This window comes from Takifugu flavidus, chromosome 3 (genome assembly GCF_003711565.1).
Source record: "Takifugu flavidus isolate HTHZ2018 chromosome 3, ASM371156v2, whole genome shotgun sequence".
NCBI classification, from domain to species: Eukaryota; Metazoa; Chordata; class Actinopteri; order Tetraodontiformes; family Tetraodontidae; genus Takifugu; species Takifugu flavidus.
In genome coordinates, this window is record NC_079522.1 from 14192981 (window position 1) to 14220239 (window position 27259).

Below are 27259 nucleotides of genomic sequence, written 5' to 3' on the forward strand. Positions count from 1 at the left end.
ATGCAAAGTATTAAGTCTTTTTATAGCAACTCATTTTTTTCCCCCCTGATCTGAAGCTTCACAATACAATTTCCTCATCTTCAAACTCATCTGATAAAGTTTCCTCTGTTTTCTTTTGTTTTACAGATGTATGATTGCTGATGAGGTAAGCAAACGCAACGCTGGCTCATGAAATCTATTCCCCCCCTCCCGAAATAAAATCTTGGGACTTTGCTACATGCCTTCCAAATTAATTTGTCAGCCCTGCGCAGCACTCCCATGTGTCTAATCTGTTTTGACACAAGAATCATTCTGAGACCTTATTACACATGGGCCTCACATCAGCTCAGCTGTCATATGCAATTTATTGCAGGGCTGGTGGGCGATTGACTTGTTTTTCTCCTGCCTCACTGTATGTTGATTTACTTGGTCCAGATGGGTCTTGGGAAGACGGTGCAGGCCATTGCAGTGGCATCTGCTTTCAGGAAGGAGTGGCCCCTCCTAGTGGTGGTACCGTCGTCCCTGAAATATCCATGGATCGAGGAGCTGGAGAGGTGGATCCCTGAGCTGCAGCCTGGAGACATCAACCTGGTGGAGAACAAGAGTCACACCATGTAGGTCATCCCCCAATCCACACCAATACAGACACCTGACAATGTCCATTCGTCATCTTTAGGTAATTTGCACTGTGCTCGTCGCTATAACCCAAGTAAAAACATAATAAAGATCTGTTAAATGCACATGACATTTAATGTAAAATCATGTCATGTTTCTGACCACCATATGCACTTCTCTCTCTGTCTATCAGTTTTGTCCACGTTCTTCCAATTCCTCCAATATATGTGTTTTTAGCTGCAAAATTCTCCAGAATTCACAAGCTAAGTGCTACGTTTGGTGCAGAGCAGTAAATGTGCAGTTAGTTTAAGCTCTTTGACGGGTGGGATCAGGCATAACACAGTAGAGAGTGGGGCGTGCTAAAATGTCATTTGGTAAAGCCAAAGCTCTGGAATAAAATGCTTGACTAATGAATTATCCTCAACAATATTAAAAAAAAAGACTGTGAATTGGTCCAGTCACTGCACAGGCTGTCAAATGACCTGTGCCGTTCCCCACAGTTCACTGTTTTGGTTTTCAAATTAAAAATACAGAAAACCGTTTATCTGAACAGTGTTTATAAAAAGAATTGCAATTACGGTATAGTAATAGCAGTGATAATAATATAAGTTAATGACATTTTCTACTGACTGAGAACAGTTATAGATTCCTTCCTTTTTGAAACAGCCTGTGAATGTCTAATGCCTTGCATAGTTTTGAACATAAACGTGATGTAGACTCGGCAAACTTCATTTAAGCTTTTCACGTTATGTGGCTGATTACCTGTTTGTCAGTGAAAGGCTTATTCTGGCAAACAGATAAAGCCTTTTTTCCTTTCAGCCCCATGAGTAAAGCCTTTTTTTACAGCCCAAAATTATAACCTTGAAGGAAATCTGTGGTTTTTGTACTTTTGATTACTATAGCTTGATTATCATGCTCTCTCTTTGAGGTCACCGCATTTAATTCCTAATCAGACCTGCTGGAGAATAAGTTCTAAATGCAGCATATTTTTCAAAGACAAACATTCTTTTTGTAATTATTAATCCTAATTTTAATGTTATAATTCAATAAATATCAAAATAATGCACATATTCATTTTAATTTCTGGAATTTTGCTCAGACTTTAGTTCCGTACAGAAACAGGTGACCATCCTATCTTATAGATTATCCCCATCTTCGTGCCAACGATGATAATAAATTTAATAAGATGCTGAGGTGTGCGATAGTGTCTCTTGTCTTATGGCCTCCTTATTCACCACATACTTTATCTAAAAGTGAAGCTGCTTGGTCAGACAGTTTGAAAATGAAATTAAATCAGTGTTCTGAGTGACAATTTAATCAGCGTGACAGACAAATCATGCCGTGTCTGCATCTACAGTGTCAAACAACAGCTGAAGCTGTTGAGAAACAGTTTTCCAGGTATATTAATTTATATGTAAGCTAATGAAATCAGTTACTTTGATTCGCATTTCAACTTTTGCCTAGTTTTGTTGCACTTTGTAGTCCCGAATGGAGCTGACTTTCTGTATCTGTGACTTGGAAGCGGAGGGGGGTGGGGGGGGGTGCTCTCAACCTCACATCACAGTTGAGGTGAAGAGAGGTTGTGAAAGCCTTCTGGGGAGGAAATGTGTCCTTGAACTGGATGTGTTAATGACTGAACGCAGAGGAAAGAAGAAAAATTATGCAGCACCTCCTTTTGGTGTTTTGACTTGCTTGTTCTTTTGTAGAACATGAATGGCACCTCGGGTTTATTTTAGCTTAGAAGCATGTGTGCTGGGGGTGACAAATTAGAGGATGGCAGATGCTGCAATCTTTTTATATTATTTATTTTGGAAATTACTGTTATCCACATGTATACACTGTTTGTTTATCTATGGGTTTTGTGATGTCACCTAGAATGACCAAGAAAAGGACTGTTTAAGTGAAGTGATGATAAATAAATGAAAGCCATGACACATGTTTGTGTGTTAAGAAAACCATGTCAGGCATTTACATTTACATTGGGCATCAGACTGTTGAACCAATAAATGCTAAAGCTTTTTAAAGAACATGGAGTTAACTGCCCGACTTAAACGTTTTAAACGGGTAGCTGTGGCTTGGATTAGATTCACCACAACTGTGAAATAAAGTCCACTCTCTGTATTAATTCTGACATTAATCTGTATAAACGATCTGTGTACCAAATCAAAATGTATTCATTTGACAGGATTTGCTCCAGAACTTTAAGTGCTAACTTGAACATATTTAATGGTGAAATGTGCTTTAAGGTCATAGTGCTTCAGGGAAACTAGAACCTCCTTCCTGGAGTGTGCAAAATTTACATGTGCTCATGAAGGCCTCCCTCTTTGTTTGGGCCAGTGCGTTGGTTTTTTGTTCCACATCACTCTGCTTGGCTCCCCTTCCTTCATTCTCAGCTGCCCATCAGCTACAATGTTAGTGTGATGGGTTACTGTTTGCTTGTCTGCCTGCTTGCCTTTAAAACTCAGTAACGTTACACTCAGTAAAACATTTATCATCCTTATTATTTTGGCCTTTACATTTGCTTTAAATGTGTCATTTTCCAGGGGTATTGGCAGCAGTAAGGTGACGGTGTTGGGTTACGGCCTGCTCACCACTGATGCCAGGGCCCTGATAGAGGCGCTGAACAGGCAGCACTTTGCCGTGGTAGTGGTGGATGAGTCGCACTATCTAAAATCCAGGAACGCTGCACGGACAAAGATTCTGGTGCCCCTAATTCACAGTGCCAAGCGGGCCGTCCTGCTCACCGGGACCCCAGCCCTAGGTCGACCCGAAGAGGTAATCTGCTACGGTTTTCTTAATTCACGTGACGTGATTCTTATCAGCTCGCCATAAACGCGTCTAGGTGCTTGAAAAAGTCTCCATGAGCATTCTAAAGATGCATTCATCAAGAAAGTGTTTAAGGCAATGAAGCTTACTTCGAGCCTTGACTTCTTATAGAGGTGTTTGACTGTGCAACTGTAGGTAGATCACCATGGTAACATGCTCCAGAGCTGGCCACACTCATCCAACATTCAAAAAGACAATTAACTCTCTTCGGCATCACTTATCCTCTAGGATCGTATGGACTTATTTCAATAACCTTTGTTGCAGGAACTTCATTTACAAAGGCTGATATGAACAGACACTGCGCTGCAATAAATGAGACAAGTAATAAAAAGAAGCACACAGGAAGGGAACTATTGAATTTAGAGACAATAAGAAGCACTGTTCACAGGACAACAGTGTTTGGAGAGTGGTGGAGCCATTCCCCTCTCTGTAATGATTTATTATATCATTTTTATATGCAGTATATTGCAGCAGGATAATCCAGCCATATTCCATCATTGCAGCCACAGAAGAAGAAGCAGAAGAAAGAAACCTCTTTTCAGTCTCAGAGTAAAGACACAATAGAGCATAAATGGCAGCTAATGTTTGCCCACTCTATTCTGTAATGGATAAAATGGTGATGAAATGCTGAGCTTTTGTGGGGGGTTTCTGAGGTTTTGTCATCCAGTGTCACTACAGCATCACAGCCAATATTTTTGTTCCACTCTTTTTTTTCTAGACTAAGCCATTTTTTTTATTTATTCTAAGTCGGTGTATTTAAAATTCCTATAATTAATCAGCTGTTGCAGTTTTTAAAATAAATGCAGAAATGAAAAGAAATGCATCTTGGATCTATGTAGAATTTGCTTTGTGATATACAGTTAATAACAAGTGAATTCTTAGAACAAAATGAGTCAGAAACAAGAAAAAACAAACCAATAGAGTAGAAGTAACACATGTAAATAATCATGACTATTCTTGTTGAGGCTAAAACACCCTCTAATCTTCTTCTGCCAGACTGCATTAACAAAAGATCCATAGTCCTGTTTGGTAGCACAGATGTGTGTAACACTGAACCAACTTTCTGTCCTCTACCACAGCACCCCAAACCCAATAAATAACAAAACAACAGAAACATTCTATTGTCCACACCGTAGTTACCCTGGACTTTTCTTTTGACTGTGTGTTTTAGCCACACCAATACGCAACTGCTGTGTAAATGTAAGGAAAAACATATTATTAGTATTATAACCAGGGCCAAATAACAATAACTCGGTGGTAGCTAATTAATTCCAAAGACAAATGAAGTTTGAAATTGTAACAAATCAGAGAAAGTGTGTGTCTCTCTCTGTGATCCATGCCATCTCTGTCTCTGTCACCACTTGCCTGCAGCATTGAGGTTAGTGTTCAGGTATCTTCCTCCATCTCGCTCTATCCCTGTCACAAGAATCTGAAACTGAATATAGCATTTTATCATCCACAGCATAAACCTGATAGGCCCTGTCCCTGCGTTTGTGCCAGTCTCCTTGCTGCCTTTATTATTCACTGTGGCTCTGACATCGAGTCAGCACACAGCTCAGGGCGTGCTGCACCGTTCATGATGTGCCCTTCTTCCACCCACCCATTATACCAACAGTGAAGAGGGGGAAAAAAATGCAAAGCTCCTGTTGAACAAGTGCTGAATTCAAAATAGCATTTTCTCGGCAACTGCTTATTCAGATTGTCTTGCCGATGATTACCTGGCAGTACCTCCAAAATTGCAGCAAATGCTGACATTTGGCAAAGGTGCATTGCAGCATTTGCTCACAGACACAATCACTGAACTTAGATTTAAAATGGGCCATTGTCAGGATGTCAACATAATACCGATTATAAAATTTGAATTTGGAGATGCAGGGCTTATTACTATTGAATTGTGATTGTTTAAAGGTTTTTAGTGGTTCATCTGAGCACTTTTTCCTGCTTAACTGGTACTGACACAAATTACCTCAGTTTCCCAACACCGTCCTTGTAAACTAGGTGAAGGACAACGGGACCTTGAATGTATTCCAGACAAGAAGCCCACGGTAGACTAATCATAAGCACAGGTAGAGCCTTTCTGCCTTTGATTTATTGCCTGAAGCTTTCAAAAACAAGGTTGCTAGAAAATCAGGACTACTAAGCAATAATAAAGATGTAATACTTTGTTACACATTATTGAGCTAAATGGGCAGGATGTTATTCAAAAAAGATTTTTTTGGGGGGGGGATAAAGGTAAAAAGAGAAAATGGATGTCAATATTGATCAAATAGAAAACTAATTGGGAAGATGTATGGCAGCTCAGGCTGGTGGCTGTTTACCTTAGCAGATGGAGAGACAAACATGGACTTGTCATAGACAGGAACACACCTTTTGGAGTATACCTTATTCTGATATGCTCTTATTACCTTCATCTCTTCCCTCTGTTTTACAGCTTTTCATGCAGATTGATGCCCTGTACCCAAAAAAGTTTGGAACCTGGTCTGACTATGCCAAGAAATACTGCAACGCTCATTACAAGTGGGTCTGCCATGCAATATACTTGTACAAACATATCTTTTCTTTGTATTTTAATATTAACATATAAGTAAATATTTAGCATATTTTTGCAACAATTTCAAGATGATAGGGAGACAAATCCATTACCAGGATCATCAAAATAGTTTCATAAAAAGCATTTTGTGATTATTTTTATTCTGGGCTAAAATAACTATTAAATAATCTATCGATTTATTTGTTTAACTCTCTGCAACAGCAACTCGTCTTGCTTCTGTAAAATATCAATCTATAGCATTTACCGAGCGTCTACGTCTGTTCATTCATTTTTAACGCATTCTCTCATTTGCTACCACAATGGAGTAAGCAGAGTTTCAATAGCGCTTGCCTGCCATTTAATTTGTGCTCTTTCAAGAGTCTGCTGGGATATTGTGGTCGGTACCTGAGTGGCACCTCTGCTGAGTTGAGTTTTTGTTGTCGGAGCCAGACCACAACCGTAGCCAAGCATTAAATGCCAACAGGCTGCCCGTTGCCAGTGGTGATCAGTAACATGCCTGAGCAGAAACATCAAATGCATTGTTTTGGCTGTCCATTAAAGCCAACGGCTTGGTCAGGGATGGGTTCAGCACCATTAATGATAACGCTGTGTATGGAATGTGGGCCGTGGCGAGGGAATTGTGTCCTGGGCTCCAGACATACATTCACAATGGAGATCAAACGCTCAGAGGGGCATGTGGTGGTGTCTTCCCATCCATAGGGAAGTGATTGTGAGGAAGCTGCAGCCCCGGAGATTGAAAAACAACGTCACAGCTGGTATTTTGACACTTCAAATCGTCACACCGGTCTTTTTGGGAAGGACTGAGTTTCCTTCCCCACAACTCAATGACAAGTTTAAATAGTGTGAAACTGAAAATTTTGGCAGTTGCTCGTTGCCAGCCTTTACAGCCAAGATGGCTGCTAACCAGCCTCAGTGTGGAGGGCCAGTTCTATTCTAAAAATCCATTTGGCTAAAGACTTGTAAAAGTTGCAGGCGGTTTTGAGGTAAAACTGCTCCTGTGGTCATTAGACAGAATAGTTTCCTGCTTTTGCAAAGTGCCCTCAAGCAAAGAACTGATTCCCTCGATGCTCCAGGAGAGCTGCTCAGCGGTGAGCGATGGAAGGCTGTGTAAGAACCGGGCAGCTCCCAGGTGGGATTGTTTAAATGTGGATAACTATTTCTTCAAGGCATCTCCATAAATAGGCATGTATTCTTAGTGAGCTTCTCTTGGTTGGAAAAGTGTCGTGAATGCATTCGTAGCTACTGCTTCCCTCCTAATTTACTCACACAGGTTCTTTGGGCCTCGGAGACAGTGGGACTGTCGTGGAGCATCCAATCTGGACGAGTTGCACCAGCGGCTTAGCCAGATCATGATACGTCGTCTAAAGGCTGAGGTGCTCACTCAGTTGCCACCAAAGATCCGTCAGCGGATCCCCTTTGACCTGCCCAAAGAGGCTGCAAAGGTAAGTGAAGCTGCGTTTAGTTTAGACCCAGTTCCAAGTTTTACACCCATTCTGGATACAACACCTTGACTTGACTCTGCGAAGTGAGTTACAGTGGTAGATAACATCTTTCCATATGAAATGAGATACCTTCAGGAACCTTGTATCTCACCAGGGGCCTTCAGTGACTTTTATGTACACAAATACAGCCATTTTTTATTTGAGAGTGAACATCTCTTTTTAAAAATGGCACCATTTTTTGGGAACAAATCTGTTACTGGTTTACCCACTCATATTGATAAATATTCTTATGAATGGAATATGACATATAATCATTATAATTAAAGGGTTATTAGTAGTATAAAACAGATTGCTTTGTGCTTTCTTTTGCTTTATCTAAATGACTATTTGAATAGCGAACAATGTCTTATTAATCTATATTATATTTCTATCACAAAGATGCCCCAGAGTCACACAGTTGAGTGAAAACAGTTTCTCTTCACGTACATAGATTTGTCAGCACGGCGGCTGTGATAAATGGACCACAGTCTGTGTCCCACTTAGAACCAATTGATGTATTGCAGCTCTTGTCTTAAACTTTTGTCTCAATCAGTGAAAATGTCAATTGTCAAGTAAAAGAATGTCAAAGGTTCGACCTCGTGATTAGTAGTTTGTAGGTCCATTTTTTTCCTCAAACTGTTTTCTTTACATGCTAATTAATGCCCAGTCCACACAACATGTAAATCCTGTAGTAGTACCGTATATGATACAGTATATATGACATATGATATAGTGTATATAAAAATAGAATAGTAAATATACATGCATTCTAAATATTTATTTCCATGTTCTATTTAAGTGTCAGGGTATTTACAAAAAATCATATTTTTAAACAAATCATGAACCATAAAATAAATACATATACACACCAATTGATGGTCAAAAATTTAAAAAAGAATAAATACTTAAATTTTAAGCAGACACATTTCATGTTGATCATCTCAGTAAGAATTCAGTTCGCCTCGTTCTTTATATACAAGTGCAAGAAAATCATCACATATCTCATCAAAGGCCTATATTCTTAATAATATTCTTTTCAGTGGAGCAGTGGGACAACTATCAGGGCTGTTTTGGTAAATCTGATATTGTGTCCGTAAAATAGCTTCATCTCCCAGTAATGGCAACCCAGGATGCAAACTCAAACCTTATCACCTTTCAGTGGTGTTCGAGACAGTTTTCCAGAGCTTGTTCAGATGGGAGATGAGCAAAACATATGGACAGGAGACCCAGTCTTTATTTTGCCTCTCGGTCACAGAGACAAATGAGCAGGATTCAATTTGTATTCAGATGCTGTTGTATAAAATATGTTTAAGGAGTTTAAGGAGACTAAATTCTTGCTGTCTATGCCAACTGTTCAATCAAAATGTCTTTTTGACAAGTTGATTTCTATTCTATTCGTTTTTTTCTTAAATTCAACATCTGGATCTTTCTCCCATGTAAGCTTTGCCCCTATTGGAACACAACTGGGTAAGACTTTGCACATAGATTAAACACATTTCTTTTAATCTATACCCACTATATTAGATATCAGTTCCCAAGAAAGGGAACTGTACCTACTTGCTGAACTCTGAAAAACTCTCTAACCTGTAGATCCTCTATAATTCATTTTCTCAAGTGCACAAAATAAAAAAAACTCCATTCACCAGGATCAAAGGCCATTTCAGCATCCAAAGAGATGGCTAGAACAAGCACTTTGGACTTAAAGAATATTTTCAACCTTTTGAATGTTGTCATACAAAGAATGGTTGATACCAAACCCGGTTTGATCCATGGCTACAAATTCAAGTATAAGAGATGCTACCGTAATATGTTTTTATAGGGTTTTATAATCCCTATTTAATAGCAAAACTAGCCTATAAGAAGAGATAAGCCTCCTTCCCTGGTTTAAGTTTCAGAATAATTCTTGCTTGTTCTGATGAATCAGGTAGCTTCCCATTATAAAGAGTATCCTTCTTCTATCCGGGCCAAAATCTTCCCATAAAAATCAATTTTGGATCCATCTGGCACCAGGAGCTTTTGCCCCCTGGCATATTATCCTTTGGACCTCCTCAGGAATATCAGCTTCAATACTTTCTGTATCCTCCCTGATAGAGAAGATACAGATAAGGAATTTAAGAAAGTCTTTGTTGAGTCTAAGTTGCTCCCTAGAGGAGTTTGTGACTCCCAAGTTATCGATCCATCTTGTAACTGAACTGAGGATTGAAGATTATTCTATTAGTACCTTCCCTCGGCATGTGCCAAGCAAATGGCTAATCAGACTTGTTTCTGCAATCATAATGGTTATGTTCTTAAGGAGCATATTTCCCTTTCTGGCTAGTGAGGATGTATTTTATTCTTTTATCATTTTGCTGTAGTAGATCTTCATCATCCTGAGTGTCCATATGTTTTCCTCCCAATGTTGTGATAGCTGAAGCTAAGCAGCTTAGTCTCGCCCATTCTTTTTACAATTCCTAGAAATATAAGAAATACTTACACCTCTTAAAAAGACTTTCAGGGAGTCCAGGATAATTGACAAGGAATCAGTGTGTTTATTTAGCTCTAAAAGGTCTCAATATTGATATTAATATAATTGATATATTCTGATTTATGTGATTTAGATGGTAGTTGCTAAATCTCCTCCACAACCCACCCACTGTGTTTGTTCCATGTTTAACATGCATCATTAGCACAGAATGATCAAAGGCCTTTAGGATAACACGAGATGTTCCCCTCCAGCATATAAATTGAATTGATCTATTCAAGACTATCTACTGTGTTTGTCCTAGTACAAAGTGTATTCCTGTTTATGTTTATTATGAAACCTCCATACAACAATAAGGTTATGATGGAACAGTTCTTGTTTTAGCATCTTACCTGGATCTGTAAGAGTAAACTGCTTAGTAGCTGATCTATGTAATATGTCTATGACCAGATTCAGATCACCACCAATTAGAAGCTCATAAAAGGGGTCATTTAAATTCAAAAACAAGTTATAAAAAACCTGTGGATTATCAAAACTGAGTTAATAAGTATGTACATGAACCATTGATTCAGAGGCTACAAAGCCTGCTACTAAGCTCTTATTATCTTCAATTACTCTCTCCTGCTGTAAAAGGAATTTATTTCTAATTAAAGTGACAACAACCTTTGCCTGAGAGGAAAACGAAGAGAAGAAAACCTGTCTCGTCCATTGACATCCTAGTTTAGTATGGGCAGCTATTGTTAAATGAATTTCTGAAAAAGAAATCAGCACATTGCCTCCTGAGAAATGCTTTTTGAGAAACTGGTCAGATGCCTTCCATTCACATTTGACACACGCCAACAGGTCAAGAGGATGTCATTGTCATAGCGATTCACAACACTGTCTCCGACCTGGAAGCAGCAGCACTCTGCAAGGCTGCTCGATGTTGACGTTAGCTCTGCCTTGAACACCAAAGTCCTGGACAGACTGACAGTAAATCTTCTGGACATTGGATTCCCGGTTACCATTTGCTAGTGAATCAGATCAGCAGGGCTGTGTGCTGTGTCTTCTGCTCTATACTCCCACCCGATACCAGTCATTTAATTTACTGCGGTGCTCCACTCTTGAGAACATCTCTGGAGATCCTCCACACCCCCAAGACAAAGGAGCTGACGGTGGGCTTCAACAGGAATAAGACTGATCTGCATCCCATCTACATAGATGGGAATTGTGTGGAGAGAGTGCTCAGCTTCTGTTTCTGGGTGTGCACATGGATCAATGGAGCTCCAACGCCACGGTGGTCATGAACAAAGCCCTCAGGAGGATCAACCCGAACAGGAAACTGCTGATTGCTCTCTTGAGAGTGTGAGACTGTATAATAACAATATTCTATTCTATTTTCTCAAAACTATTCTATTTTATGCTAAATGGTGCCAGCATTTATAATATGTTCCAGTGTCTGTTAAAGTGGCTTTGCCTGGACTGACTCTCTGTCAGTGTACTCCCTGGTCCCTCTGAAACTGCACGAGCTTTCTTGTAAGAGCCCTTTGCTAGATTTTGGAAACCATCAGCAGGAGTGATAAATACCAGAGGACCAACTGCACACTTATGAGCCTGAAGACTTATCCAACCACAACTATGAGGAAGTTGCTCAGAAATGTGATGATGCAAGATATTTTCCTCAATTTCCCCAAATGTTACGGTACTTCTTTAATGGGAGGCTAAGTATGGCCAGTAAATAGTGGGGCCTATTAGGCCACTAAAAATATGCAGAAATCTCTTGGAAAAAATCACATGGTTTTCTGTCAGTTGTGCTGAAGCAGCTTGTTGCATGGTACACTCACAGACATGAGCTCAGATCATAATTCTACTGTACAGTGGAATCGAAAACAGCTCCATAGCTAGAGCAGATTTTTTTATTGGTTTATTTCGCAGGCTGTTCTCAACAAGAGAAGCCAACCTTTTAGTTGCAAAACTCAATGGACTAATGTATATTTGAAGAAGGGGGGGTGAAATGGTCACTCACTGCAAATCCCAACGATGTGAAGCATAAAAGAGCGATTGGCTATTATTTTCCGAAAGAAAACATTCTTTTCAGGAGCTGCTCTGCTAACAGAGGGCACACGTGCGCAGCAGGACCACTCAGCAGTTCAGCCACATTCATCCGTCTCATTTTCCCCCTAATGATGGGTTTTATCTTGCACAGCCAGATAGTTTTTATGCCCCCATGCCCTTTATGTTTTTAGCTGTGGCCTTTTGTTAGCGCTGGCCCTGTAAATGTCAGCTAGCTTTGTGTATTGAGCCATTCAGGTAATTTTTTAAAAGGCATTTTATAAATAAAATTGTAATTAGAGATAAACATTGAGCACTCTTAAAGTTTGTTTATGCGGGTGAGTGAAACATCAAAAAATAGCTGCAAAGAAACGCAGCTTTGTGGTCCTGCCGTAAGATCCTCTTCATCTTGTTTTTTTTGTTAATCCAGTGAAATGCAAATTAAGGCAGTAAATTGTACAAAGCTTTCAAGTTTCACCCATAAAATGGTTGTGGTTTTTGGAAACGTATGGCACTCAGAATGCAGCTGTGAGACTTACCTGCTGTGTGTAAGCATTAATAACCCCCCCACATGATAATTATTTATGTATGCCTGTATATGTGCTTGATCATACATGGACCTCCTCTTTTTCCCCAGCCTGCCATATGGTTTTTGTGTAGTTCAAATGATTTGTGTAAAAATGAATTTCCCCTGGCATGAGTTCTAAATTGAAGTGTTTAGCACAATATCACAAAGTATCGCTCACCGATGTTTGAGCTAAATTTCTGAGCTAAAAAAGATCTTTGTGCCAGAAACAAACACGTGGCCTCTGCGTGTCTTGCATTTGAGGAGAAGGTAGCATATGCTCTCACACCGTGATGCGCTCTGCCCATGTTCCTGCCTTAAATACAACTCGACAATCACCTTGAGAGCAAGCTAGGCGTTTTTGATTTATTGTACCAGCTCGAATGCTTCTCCATCTTCGACCCCAGCTTGTCACACAGCAGCTATAATTGGGAGATACTCATGACCCACCTAACATCGTAGCCCATTAGGGGGGGGTGCCTTCCATGGGAATTCTCCATCTTTCTCTCTGTTTTTCCTTTCTTTCTCTTCCAAAGAAAGTAGGACAGCCAGCAGCACCATTAATTGTTTTGCCCTTTATATCTCAAAAATGGTAGTGAAGGTAAGATGAAGAAAAAAAGGACACGGTTTTACTGTCGTTGCTCTCCCCTTGCAGGAGGCCTCAGCCACCTTCGCCGAGTGGGAGATTCTGATGAAAGGACAGCGGTCCGGGGTCGAGACCACAGAAAACCCCTTCACTCAGGTCATGGGACTGGTCACACAGATGTACAAGCAAACAGCTGTGGCCAAGGTAACGAAAGACCCAGTTGTGTTGGAGTGCACGGGATTGTGATATCCTAGCTCTTGATGAACTGAGCATTAGATCTTTACTTATTTCATTATTGTTCTGTAGCTGGGACAATGCTAATGTCTCAAGGATAACTCCGTGATTTTTGGTATTAATATTATTGTTGTTGTTTTTGAATCTCTGGTATTGTTAAATGTGACGTCTAATCTCATCAGTGGAAAAAAATCAAAGGATTTTCTTGTACAGACAGTGGAATAGTCCTTCAAGCTGTCGCTAAAAATTCCAGGCAACATGAGGTGAATTATGATTTTAATATGCTGCCCTCAGTAGGAGATATAAAGTGAGCTGGAACTGGAGCATAGTATTTCCTCCTTAATAGCCCTCTATAAACACTTTCTTTTTATTGCACCAAAATAGCAGACCAATATAAACACAATGTTTTAATAATTTTCAGTATGTTTTCCTTTACAAAATCAAGTCTTTCTTATAATGAATTCACTTTTAAATTTGACATCAGGTATGGGTGATTTTGTTATAACTGTCATGGCTCAAAGATGGAATGTGAAACAGAATTATATTGATGTACTGCTAACTACTAAGGAAGCATAATTGCATTCAAGTAGTGTAAAATAAAGTAGAGCATGGAGGTGCAGAAATGCAGTAAAATGTGATTTTCAACATGTAAGTTTGTTTAGAAACCACTGTTTTAATTAAACTTAACATTTTATAAAACTGTAAAACCAGATGGACCAAAAATATCTATTGCATCCAGACTGTATGTATGCTGATCAAAATAGTGAAATAATGCATTTTCAATCCAGTTTTATGGTTAAATTCATAGCAAAAATTGATCTTTGTAGCACTAAACCCTGTCATTAAGATCACATGGAAAAGCGTTGCCTAGGAAACAGCTTAATGGTTGCCAATGAACGCACTTATACAAAGTGCTCAGGTATTATCACCCAGCGTCCAGGGTGGCCTGGTTACACCTTATCTTGCAGTTATCCACTGGTCCAGAATAGGATCTTTGTGATGTTGTTGCTATGGAAACCTCGCTCAGTTCTGTTTGAAGTGTTGTTTCTTTTTAATGAGGGAGAAATCAGCAATATGGGAGAATGACATGAGCAAAGTACAGGGAAGGTTGGAGCCACGGCAACTGTTGCTGCTGAGATCTAAAAATCATCACCACCTCCTCTTTTCCTCTGTAATCTCTGATCAGCTTCCAGCCTCACAATTAACGCTATGGAAATAAACAGCTCCTCAATCTCTTGTACCTCTTCGAAGTAAACATTTCCGGCAAATATAGTACCCCTCTCCAATAGCTGTGTTTGAGGATGAGCGTTCTACTCAATTAGCCTGATGCCCTCAGCCATAAGGAGTGTAGCCCCAAGGTTAACGAAGACCGGAGATAACCACTGAATGCAATCATTGACACGCCACTTGCTCTGCCTACTTCCAAGCCTGAAACTCTTTTATGCTTGGTATTGTTTGTTGATTGGATTTCTGCTAAGTTTAGCTTAACACTGGAAGTCCTTTCATTACAAAGCCCCCCTCCACTCTTTCACCCCAAAACCGATACTCCTGGTCTGGTCTCATTTCCTCTTCTATTGGTTTTTAGATTCTGGGCATACTCTCTTTACTATCTCCAGTTTTTTGCCCGAAGGATGGCAATTGGGTGATAGATTCGCACATCTATGTCACTGTGACGGGCATCATGGCCCCCGCCTGCCTGCCAGTGGGCCTGGTGACGGAGCTGCCAAATGCCTTTGGGGTATTTTTATTGCTTTACTTGCCAAGCATCTGCTCCCAATTACCCAGAGAGGACAGCTCTGATGCTGGACTTTAAAGAAGGCTAACAGGCCGCTTCAGACAGCCGAGAAGTTTGTGCACTAATTAAACTCAGTGGAGGAAATCCGGCGTAGCCAAGCCGTCGGTAATGAGGACCCCCCAGATCAGAAGAGGGTCGGCAGGCATGGCGGAGAGATTCATTATCAGGTGTATTGGCTAATTATCAGCGAGGTAAAGCAGAGGTTCTCCCACAAGAGCAGGTATGATGGCTGTAGAGGTTGTCATGCTGCAGGAGATGAGGAGATTGTAGAGAAGGTATTCACACTGTGCAGAATGGCCTGTCTCCCCAGCAGTCGAGTAAGAGCTCTGTTTGACTCAAATCCACCCTCAGTATTTCTCACTAGTTGGTGCTATTCCTGGTTGCTTTATGGCCCGGGGGCTCTGAAATGAGCCGAGCCCCGATGCTCGATGACATGCTCACACAGCACTGCAGCTCTGCTAAAGGTAGCATGGAAGCTACCGCGGTGTGATTGCCGGGCAGCGGTGCGCGGTAAAATGATACCTTCAGGGGACTGTTAACTCACTCTGCTGATTTCGTTTCATGGGAGCTGTGTCAATCACAGCGAGTAGAAAAATGAGAGACGCTATTAAATTTAAGCTCAGATAAGCAGCTAAAGCGCAAAAAAAACACCTGTACATTAAATCAAGAAAATCATTCTGAAAGCCGAAACTAAATAACTTCTCAAAATACATCATTTACATCCTTGTGGGTATATCAGGTAAAAGATTTTTTTTTTTTTTACATAGTTTGCATGTTTGTGATTTATTCAGAAAGTGTCTCCTTTTAGGTTAGTGCAGTATAATTGTGAAGTTTACCTCAAACTAAATTTGACTGTCACAGGTTCTATAAACTGGATACATCTATTTAAAAGCTCCTAAAAAATCTGAGACATATTATTTGTCACGATTTGCTTCTTGTTAATTCAGTCATTAGTCTGATTATTTGTGGATCAGAAGGTGAATTTTGTGTTTCTGCTCTCACCTCAGGAGCAAACACAAAACAGATCTCCAAGATGTGAGTTATTGATTTGCCTTCAGAATCTGGGAGCTGACAAATGCGCCCCACTCGCTCTCTGTGGTCTCTCCTTTTAAAGTCTGGATCCCTGGTATTCAATAGAGAATTGATCACTCAGAAAGGATGCCACGGTGATTAATTGACTGCTTCACTGATCTAGGCGATTCCTCTGTGTGCGTTCGACTAGTGAAGTGATGGATTCAGTAGCTCTCTTTCATCTGTGTCTATTTCTGTGTGTGTGCGTTTGTGTGTCTAGGCAGGAGCTGTGAAGGACTACATTAAGATGATGCTGGAGGCAGAGAAGATAAAGTTCCTGGTGTTTGCCCACCATCTCACCATGCTACAGGCCTGCACAGAGGCTGTGATCGAGGCCAAGGTAACCACAGCCAGTCTGGAGAAACCTGCTTCTGATGAAAGATCAGAGTTAAAGCAGCAGTCGTTCCCAGTCAAGCCTATCTGAAATATTTTGTAAATTGCTGATTCCCTCTGATGAGAAATATTATCTGCTAAAATCTCCATCTCACAACTCTCAGATTTTACCATTGAATTAAAGTTAAAGCGTTCTAAGATTTGACTTTTTAATCAAGCTGTTCTCATACATTGAAAAATCATGACGAAATCAGCTTTTTTCTGCCTATATTTGTGGAAACGTCCTAGTTTGACAACCTCACTCACCTTATTGATCAGAAAGTGTGGCATGTTTATCGAGTGACATCACAATATTAAATTGGGAGGACATCAATTTTAGCTTGCTGTTCTCCCAAAATGGAATAAGTAGTTGAATCCAGTAGATCCCGTCAACGATATTTGGACACCTCAGTACTGCAGAAGGTGTGCAGGGATTTGGCTGAAATTAATTTGTTAACAAACAAAAACAACATTTGACCTTTTCTCACTGTAGCCAATAGCAAGATGTGTTAACCGGTCTCACACCTATTTGGCTTCAAAATACGATACATATGTGATGCATAATCAGTTAGAAAGAGAGAACCTTGTGATCACCATCTCATATATTCATCTCTTCATAACCTTTTGTTTCGTGTGCAAACAAAATGGCCCATTAACTGTAACCTGGGGCAGTAAATGTACTCCTATTTTGTTCACATTTCCTGGCCAACCGGTTTATTTGCCCCATACATACAGTTTATTCTTTCCTCCTCCCGTCTTCATAAGTCTCACTCTTGTCCTCATCCTTCTCAAAGTTTCCAAATCAGAACAGATTTAACAAACTGAACTTCAAGCACGTTTTAAAGTTCATGTTTAAGCATGGCTTAAATGAGGGTGCATGAACTCTCTAATTTCTGCTTTTCATCTCTCAAAAAGTAAACTTCCCTTCCAAAACTAATCCCAAGGTGTATTTCACAAGTCATCACAAGGAACTGATATCTCTTTCTATCGGCAGAAGGAACCTGTTAACAAGTTTCTGTGTGTGTGTATGAGAGTGTGTTTGTGAGTCACAGGGGTTGAGGAGGTGTCGACTGCATGTAATGCAGTGGTATGATGTGCGATAACACATTCCTCTGTGAGACACTCCCCGGTACATTCACACTCACCAATTAGCAGAGATGGTCTAAAAAAGGAACCACCGTTAACGTGCTGAGATGAGCTAATGGCATTAGCGCTGCTTCTATGTTCCTCACTTTTCTCATTTCTCACCTGGTGTCCGGGGTGGAGGGTTTACTTAAATATAAATTGTGGATGGTTTGGATCCACATAAGTCCGGAATCATCTCATTGAATGGGGTTTGCTTTATTTTCGGGGTTTCCAGGGGAAGTTAGACCTGTATAGTAATCCCTAGCATATATTCAGACAGTTACAATTAAAATTGAGAGCCAAACTGGATGAACACCCATTTTATTCATTGGCCATTGAGCGGTTTTGGACTGCTGAAGGGTCCAAAAACACCACAGTGCATTTGCTGCTCGAGTGTCCAATTGAGGCTCACAGTATTTAATGAACACAATGCTGCGATGCTTTGTTTGCCGGTGTAAAATGTGACCTGAGCTGTCATTTCCTTTCACATTTATTCATCAAGATTCATTACAACCCCTGAGTTTTTGTTTGCCTTTGTGTTTTTCCTTTCATATCTACAATGTCCTGTGTCCAGTACAATGTAGGTTAATGAAATGTACTCTGGCTTAAATGTCCCAGCACAAACTGGGACTGGTGTTTTAGAGGCAACATGTGTTGTACCACTGAAAATGAATGACCCATTAGTGAATTCAATAGAGCCACATATCCATTATCTCCTATTATTTGTAGGTGTAGTACATTTAACACTCACGCCACACTTTTTTACTTGTTGCTACAACTATAATAAATAACACAAATGTGCAATCCTCAATGATTTCTTTCAAACCTCAGAATAATATTCATGTGGAAGTGGTTTATATGTCTTCTTTACAGGTTCTTCCATTTGTCTAATGCTTCCTTGTCATGAAAAAGCAGTAGCCATCCGTGCACAGGCAGATTGAACCTCTCTTTCTATACGGAGGAATCACACCCTTTGCTATTGTTTTCAGGCTTGATGGACACTATGATACAAATGATTATATTTCACATTGCATTCAAAATGTAATATAGAAATATATTAAAGATTTTTGTCACATGAAAGTATTACTGACAAAAATACTGAGCTACGGCCCATTTTCATTACTAAAGCATGTTCACCTACGCCGGTGTGGAGAGAAAAACCAACAAGCCAGCGAAGGGTTGCTGATTGAAATGGCCATTAGGCATTAATGTGAAGTTCCTATGTCCAGTTCAGTCTCTATTAATCTCTTTCATTCTTCGGCAATGCACTAAACACTTCACTGCGCAAATTCTCCCTCTCAATCTGCAGCCTTTTGCTTTTGGCAAGTAATGTGTTTACAGCAGCGACTGGAGGCAAGGTTGACTGGAGATTCATTTGGTAGTTACAAAAGCAAAACACTGGCCTGAAAGTGCCTTAAATGCTTAAAAACAGACACACCATACATCTCACAGCCACATCTCCACTGTTGAAATAACATATTTTCAGTGTTCAGATTATTAGGTTTTTCATGTGCGCTGCAAAGGCCCATTTATCTGTTAACTCATTATCCTGTGACTGTTTTTGCCAAAATAATTGTTCCTTTCTCTCGGTTTCAGGCCGGTTACATACGGATTGATGGCAGTGTCCCATCTTCAGAACGAATCCAGCTGGTCCACAAGTTTCAGAATGACCCAGAGACACGTGTGGCCGTCCTCAGCATCCAGGCAGCTGGTCAGGTAGTCAATCAAAACAAAGACAACAATGATTGAAGCTCAGTTACACGATGTTCAGAGATTTGGAGTGCAAAGAAATATACAGTGGCTCAAACGAGTCATCTCGTGTTTATAGTGCATGTGCGTATTTTCCACAATATACACTGTCGTTTTGTGCCAATATATTTTGAAGAATTTATTGTCATGATCTTAATGCAGTCTGAATTATTTTCAGAAATGTCAGGCCTTCATTAAAATCTAATCAAGCAGGCCCTTGAAAGACTTTCCCAGTAATTTAGCTGCTAATATCTAGCCCTAAAATACATTTGACCAAATTACATTTCACTGGATATGGGAAGTGTTCTGTTTGAGGGGCTTAAATTGAGTCCAGTGTATTTGTGATGAATAATTTCAAGTGTGTGTCTCCGTGCGTGTGCATGTGCGCGCTTGTCCCCTCCAGGGTTTAACCTTCACTGCTGCCAGCCATGTGGTGTTTGCTGAACTGTACTGGAACCCCGGCCACATCAAGCAGGCAGAAGATCGAGCTCACCGCATTGGACAGACGTCCTCGATCAATGTGCACTACCTCATTGCCAAGGGCACCTTTGACACCGTCATGTGGTCCATGCTCAATCGCAAGGTATTGTGGGTGAAGTTATGGCCGCAAACATGGAAAAGTGAATGACAAACATTTAATTTGTCAAGACACCTGCTAATTAAAAATGACTGTGATTTTTAGATGGAATAATAACTCAATTAAAACTCTGCTTAATGGAAAGTAAACAAAAATGTGTGTGTACTGAAATATTTCTGTTTATATGCTGTAAGCACGCATTAATGAACTGGAGGCTTCACGGAAAATGATTTGCATGTGACAACAGGCTTTAAGGATTTATTTTAATCATCACTGATGTCAAGATTTGTTATTAGATGGATGGATGGATGGATGGATGGATGGATGGATGGATGGATGGATGGATGGATGGATGGATGGATGGATGGATGGATGGATGGAGGATGGATGGATGGATGGATGGATGGATGGATGGATGGATGGATGGATGGATGGATGGATGGATGGACATTATTGAATTCTCTGAACAAACAAAATGGTTCATACCATTGGTCCTCCAGGAGACTGTGACTGGCAGCACGCTAAATGGGAGGAAAGAATATTTAAAGGCAGACGAGGGTGACAAGGACAAGTGGGAGTTCCTCAACTTTGCCGATGCCTGGACACCAACTGAGAAGGTGCTGCCACTCCAAGGGAACACCGGGATTCTCAAAGACGACGTGTTTTTCACGCACGTGAGTCCGATGCAATGAGGATTGGTATGGATATAAGCATAGAAACTTTGAAAAGCAGATATCATACTTCTCCCTATAACTTTTCGACAAACTAATGACTTAAATCGGTAGTTGTGATGCAGAGGTGTTAATTGTGTTGCAAATTACATTAATAAATAATTCATTGTTTTGCTCAGTATTGAAAACATAAATATGTGCACATAAGATGATTAAGTCAATGAGGGAACAGAACGATAGAAATTATTTTCACACTTCAAAGGCAACCGGCTTATTTATTATCGGAAACCTTGTAAAGCAGAGGTCAGGACAGGGCCGTTGTGCTGCCTCACTGATTTTCTGTGGTCGTTCTGTGGCTGTTGTGTCCGACAGAAAGATTGCACACTACAGCATAATTCACAGTCCATCAAAGCGTCGCATTTGGGTTAATTTTCTTTGCACATAAAGGAAAATCTCATTCCTCCCATCTTTGAAGGCTTTTCTCTGCCTTCTCATTATTATTCACCAGGTTTTTCATCATCCGAGCATATAATGTGGCATCAGGAAATGTGCCTCTGCATTTTTTATGAAAGGGTAGAAATTTCTTGACATTTTAACAATGGTACTTTGAACTTTTTGTTCATGTAACAAATGTGAACTCGTTTGTTTTTTCCCCTAGTTTGAGAAAGAAAAGCAACACGACATCCGCTCCTTCTTCTCGCCAAATGCTGGCAGGGAGAAAAAGAGGAAGAGGATAGAAGATGAAAAATCACCGGGAAGTGATAAAAACTCGGAAGACCAAGAGCAGAAAGATGAAAAGTCTTACTCCCAATCCTCCACCCCACCCGACCAGGACTTCTCCCCCCAGGTAAAGAGGCTCCGGACACCGCGACCCAGTCTCAGCCCCGGCTTCAGATCGCGAGGGAAGCGGCAGTCTTTAGCTGGGAGTGGCGGATCTGGCAACTCCAGCACCCCTGATTCATTGACAGCCCCACGGAACCCATCAACATCTGACCCTTCACCTGAGGTGTGGAGCTGTGGGGCCTGCACCTACTCCAACAGCAGCCTGTTGCCTTACTGTGAGATGTGCGAGTACCCACGCTCTTCTTCTGCTCTTAAGTCAGGTACAGTTTCATTTTGCCACTAGATTACACAAGCTACACACTCCAGCTAAGGAAAAATACCACATTTTGCTTTTATCTTTTTGTGTGGATAATGATTTTAATGGAATGGGAAAAGGAAATATTGCTGGGTTCATTTACAAGGATCACACTGATTTAAGAATAGCCCCCATAAAGTCCATTAAGAAGACTTGTTGACTTCTGGTAGATCACCTACAGCACATTGTTAGATTTTTACATAATTTTGTTCATCTATCTGGTATAATATTCAATTGTACTAACATTACATGCGTTCTGATATTTTCAAAGACAAACTTGCCTGTGTTTATACAAAGGCCACATTGTAGTGACCTCTGTTTTCATCTAATAGGAGTAAATATGTAAATATGATCGGTATAAAATAAATAATTAATGCTTAATCCGTATTCATCCTGGAAGTTCATGATTGAACACTGGTGAAGAAAAATTAAACCTACTAAATATTTTATCGTAAAAACCTCAAAATTAGACAGACGCCCAAAATTAGATTAATACAAATGTTTTTTCTGACCCTATTTATTAAAAAGGAAGTCATTGGAAAAGGTTTTAATGTCAGCTCAGGACTCGGGTCATGCAGCGGTACAGCTGAAATCCATTATATCTGTATTTATCTTCCTGTCAATATCAATCCCAGCAGTCTGTTGACATAATACTTTTGAACAGCATTACCGAGTTTACCAGATAGAGATACGTGATAGCAGCAAGATGGAGGCAGAGTCTCTGGAATAACTTTACCCTGTCTCCTCTTCTCTCTCTCTCTCTTTCTCTAGCCTCTCTCTCCTTTGCTCTGCAGATGACAAGGACATAATATAATTCTCACCTGTCAGGCTGAAAGAGAGAGAGAGAGGGAAAGAGTAAATGTGCCTCCTACCACAAATGTCTCGCACAAAGTTGGGAGAAGTTGAGCTAGCTGTGCCTGACAGTCTATGATTATATCTGGAAAAATAGAGGAGGGAAGTCGTTATGACCTGGCAGGCTGCAGGTCCTTGCTCTCTGAATGCCTGAGAGGCTTTAGATCAGCTCACAATGAATGTGGAGAGAATCTCAACATAGACGTAGTTGCATCCGTTTTAAGCTTGTAATTTATTTAGACATATCTGCACCTTTGGATCCCTCTCAAAATCAACACAAACTGGCAATGTTTCAATAAGCCAAAAGCTTTGGCAGACATATGGAAAGGGAACAACAGTGAGTTGTTTGAGCTTATTTCGTCATCATCATCATCATCATGTCTCTGAGCACAGGTCTTAAAATTGAAAGGTTTTTACAGTCACAGTTTAGGCAAACCTACTTCACTGATAACAGACGATTGGTGTCAAGATTTCCCATTAAAAATAATCCCCAGAACACAACCTAGGGTAACTTAGCCATTAATCAGAATGCTAAATTTATGTTTCTCCTCAGAATGAAAATAACTTCTTTAATTAGAGATCTTGCATCCACATAATAAGACCGAAGGTGGGTGCTATGTTAAAATTTCTAAATAACGGTACACTCAATCAATCATTGACTTGAGATTACCTGGTCACACGTTCAAAGTTGAGCATCCGAATCATGTGAAGATCCATCTCTCAGCCAAAAGAACCAGAAAACAATAGGAAAAGGAAATACACCTACCAGCACTTTGGTGCTATGATGTTAATTACAATGTAAGAGGTTCTGCTAACCTCCCCCTTATCTTTACTGTCAGCCAGCAGTTGGATCCACACTGTTACCTTAAAGACATACTGTCTCACAGCTATTATGCTCAGTTGAAAGTAAAATGTTTTCCACCCAGGAAGTAAATTCACATTGACAAGTAACAAGAGGCCTCATGAAAGTAATTTACCTGGCAGTCAGGAAAGACGGCAGCTTTTGATATATCTATAGGCGTAATATTTGTTCAGACATATTTCCTTCTTAATTAGTGTTGTTTGTTCTAAACGTTTGCTGTCCGTGGTTTGGTTGCTGCTAATTCCCTAGAAAATGTTGATACAGCATTTTAAGCACGCAGTTCAAGCTCATTTCTCGGCGCCTCATCTTTTGAGCCGCACAAATAACAATCACCCTATTTTCACCCATTCATCCTATTTTCTCACCCCTTCATTTGTGAATTGGTGCAGCAGATGCTTGATAACTATTCAGCAATCACACTCTTCTTTGTCACAAGCGCCACTCTGCATCCGCAGCAGCAGGCTCACTGTGAGCTCGCTAGATGTGGAATGTAACAACCTGAATTTGTAAGTGACGGAGTGTGCTGAAAAATAGGGACCGTGCTTATGGAGATATCACTCAACATGGTGCTGTTGTCCTTCAAGAGCAACTGCTTATTGTACAGAATGAAAAGGAAGTTGAAAGACATGATGAAGGAAACCACTTAAGACCAAACTGTGATACAGGAGATGACCTAAAAAACACTTTGCTGAGATTCCTGGTTAAGTCAAATTCCCGTTGCCGCTGAGCTCTGCTTTTCCATTCAGCAACGGCAACCATTGCGTGTAATGCCAAAATGCAGGGAGGCTGTCTTAGCTCTCATTAATGGCACCAAAATTGAATCAGGAACTATTTTTAATCAAACTGTCATGAATTATAACCTTTATTGTTTGACAGTGTGACATACTGAGGGTTATTAGTTTGAACTGTTTGCTGAAGTTGATTTTGCAGCAGTAAACATCCAGGCACCTTCTGTCCAGCCATTCTGGGCTTGAATTAGGGCTATCATGTTCCGTGTTTGCAGCTTTTTCTGGCCGCAAGCGTGGGCACAGTTCAGTCCTCAAGCTCTTTTACCGGTAGACCAGCTATTTGTCTCTCAGCACACACTGTGTGTATACAAGGAGAGGGCAATTTCCTTATCTTCCTGTTCTCTATACCTCTCAGCTTGCACTCTGTAGTTCTTGATGTTTGTTATTTTTTTCTGTGCAGTTTCACATGTGACAACAAAGTAGAGTTCAGTTGTTTAACTGTTTTATACCATAGCATTTGGCAGCAATCGGGTCCCTCCCTGCAGAATCCAGTGATGGCTCCTTCTGTGTTACTGAGCTGCTGTCCTTTGTCAGCTCACATCAATGTATGGTTGTGTGTCCACATTTAAAGCTAACATTCTGAAGCAACTGCAGACTGGATGGTGCTCTGATTAGAAGGGGCAGCTACAAGGAGGTTGACTGTTAAAGTCAAAGTGTGGCCCTGTAGGATTTTTCCCTTTAACATCTTCCTAGGTGGGGACAGCTTAACACAAATTGAGTCATCTCTCGATGGTCTTACATGGCTTGTTAGTAAAGAGGGCAGATGTGGGGCCAGGAGCCTGGAGACTTGGATGACATTTCCTGGGAACCATCTAGAGGCTGGCCTTTAGAAGAAACAAGTCCCCAAGAAGAAGGGTCACTAATTATCCCGTTGCGTCCCTGAGCCCCTTGTTATATTTCATACTTCAAGTTTAACAAATAATGTGAAAGGATATGATTTAAAGTTCAGTGGGAAAGTAGCAAAATGACATATTAACACTTCTTCTGAAGAACTGACATTTATATTTGCTTTCAATTGTTTTCCTGCCTTCCGCAGATGATTAGTTCCTGGATAATAGACATCAATTCCACCAAAGCCTCACTTTTATTGAGTTTTATCAAGAGTTGACAGTGAAATTTTACATTATGCCTGTGAATTTCAGTGTCCTCATCCTTTGCAATGATTAACATTTTTGTGGCTTAGTCTTTTTTCTTGACCTTTACAGAATTACAGCATTCAGCATGTAGGAGAATCGGATGAAAAAGTGGAACTGCAGAAATGCTTCCAAAAGCGCCAGGTCTGGCATCCTGCCGTCAGCGGCTGCTGAATACAGTTCTCTGCACTGGGCTAGAACTTTGCACAGATGCAGCAATCGCTGGCAATTATTTTGTTTAGGTTTGATTGCCCGAGATGCAGGAGGCAATTAAGAAAACAATGTGACACAAGCATAATTTGTTCTCCCGCAAATCGCATTGGCTCTTAGATCATAAAGCTGGGACAGAGGAGATGGCAGGTGTTCCATCGGCAGCCCTCTGCTTTATTGCGGATGTGTTGTTGATGAACAGAAACGCAAAGGTGTCCTCAGCAGGTTAAAACCTCAGTTCTTCCATGATTTTGCTGATGTTTTTCTGGTGTCTGTGGCCATTTGGTTTTCACTAAATTCCCATGCCTTGGTTTATCTCTACATTTTATAGACTAAGACTCAGTTACAACATTATGATACAGTAGCTAATAATGTCACTAATGAGTTTTACTTTCATGTCAGGAGTCACACTGTCACACTCTTTAGATGATGTATATCTCACTAGGGAATGAAATTCTTTATAGTCTGATTACACTGTGCAACTCGGCCAATAAAGTAATCTTATCTTCCTCCCTCTTTTCTCTGCTGGCTCAGAGCCACCCAAGCCTGAACAACCCCCCTCAGCCGAAGCGTACGTCGTCCTCTCCAGCTCCAACAGCGAGCCAGAGCTCAGCCAGGGAAAGGCCCATCCTCCAAAATCAGCCCAAGATAAACAGAGCAAGGAGGAGGAAGAGGAGGAGGATAAGCTTCTGAAAGACAAACAGAAACTAGGAAAAGCAGAGGAGGAGGAGGACACACGGCAGCTCAAAAGCAAACAATCAGCGGGAGAGCGGGGTGACAACGTTGCTGGCGGTGGCAGTTGCCTCCCGCCTGACCACACACATGGTAATCCCACCTGCAATCTTCTCTTTTTCATATCTAGGGAAATTGGCTGGTGCCTCGTTGTCACCTGGCTATATAATGCTGTTTAATACCATCACATCAAACCAATAAGGGACCATATCTCATTCCATATGTGTCTGGGTATTATTATTCTTACTAATAATATTATCTACTCAGAGATATGGTTGTATTTCTGCACCCAGGAAGCCAATATTGTGTAAGGCCTCACTAATTTTCCGACTGCAGCTTGAAGAAACAAGACAACTAGTTGTAAAACCAAAAAACACACAAGATTTAGGGGATAAAATCATGATCCAATAGGCTATTAATGAACTTCTGAATTGCTTTTTTTTTTTTTTAAATCTAATAAAATGGGCATACTTTAATTAAGCAAAAGGCACAAGTTCCCTCATAACTCTAGCATCTCCCTGAAATGAAAATCCTTTTTAAACATTCTTTGTCCACCTTTATTTTAAGGGTTTATGTCTGCAAGTCTCTGAGCGATGTGGAGAAACAAATGATCAATTACACAATGTGTAATATTGCAAATTATGACCTCTGTGTTCAAGCATGTGTGTCTCATAGGGGCATGCAAAGCCATAAATTGTGCTAATTACTAATACCCTATTGTGCAATTTGATGAGCTCTTACAAAGAAAAGCCTGTGATCTGGGTATTGCCTCTGAAAGTTGCAAATATTTGGGGGATAGAACTATTGGAGGATGAAGGCAGTGTAGTAGTGTCATGATCCAGCGTGCATTGCCAT

General features: G+C 40.5%; 1 protein-coding gene across 6 annotated transcripts in view; it reads left to right on the forward strand.

The window, feature by feature from the left end:
* The window catches only part of zranb3 (zinc finger, RAN-binding domain containing 3), a 67917-nt gene that overhangs the window by 7582 nt on the left and 33076 nt on the right, over nucleotides 1-27259 (forward strand). For all 6 annotated transcript variants that reach the window (XM_057027249.1, XM_057027251.1, XM_057027248.1 and 3 more), the window contains exons 3-14: nucleotides 127-145; nucleotides 415-593; nucleotides 3138-3369; nucleotides 5852-5937; nucleotides 7242-7413; nucleotides 13165-13299; nucleotides 16416-16535; nucleotides 19289-19408; nucleotides 19845-20024; nucleotides 20519-20692; nucleotides 21348-21792; nucleotides 26207-26497. In XM_057027249.1, coding sequence (XP_056883229.1) covers nucleotides 127-145; nucleotides 415-593; nucleotides 3138-3369; nucleotides 5852-5937; nucleotides 7242-7413; nucleotides 13165-13299; nucleotides 16416-16535; nucleotides 19289-19408; nucleotides 19845-20024; nucleotides 20519-20692; nucleotides 21348-21792; nucleotides 26207-26497 — 2153 coding nt within the window. The remainder of the gene's footprint in view (nucleotides 1-126; nucleotides 146-414; nucleotides 594-3137; nucleotides 3370-5851; nucleotides 5938-7241; nucleotides 7414-13164; nucleotides 13300-16415; nucleotides 16536-19288; nucleotides 19409-19844; nucleotides 20025-20518; nucleotides 20693-21347; nucleotides 21793-26206; nucleotides 26498-27259) is intronic.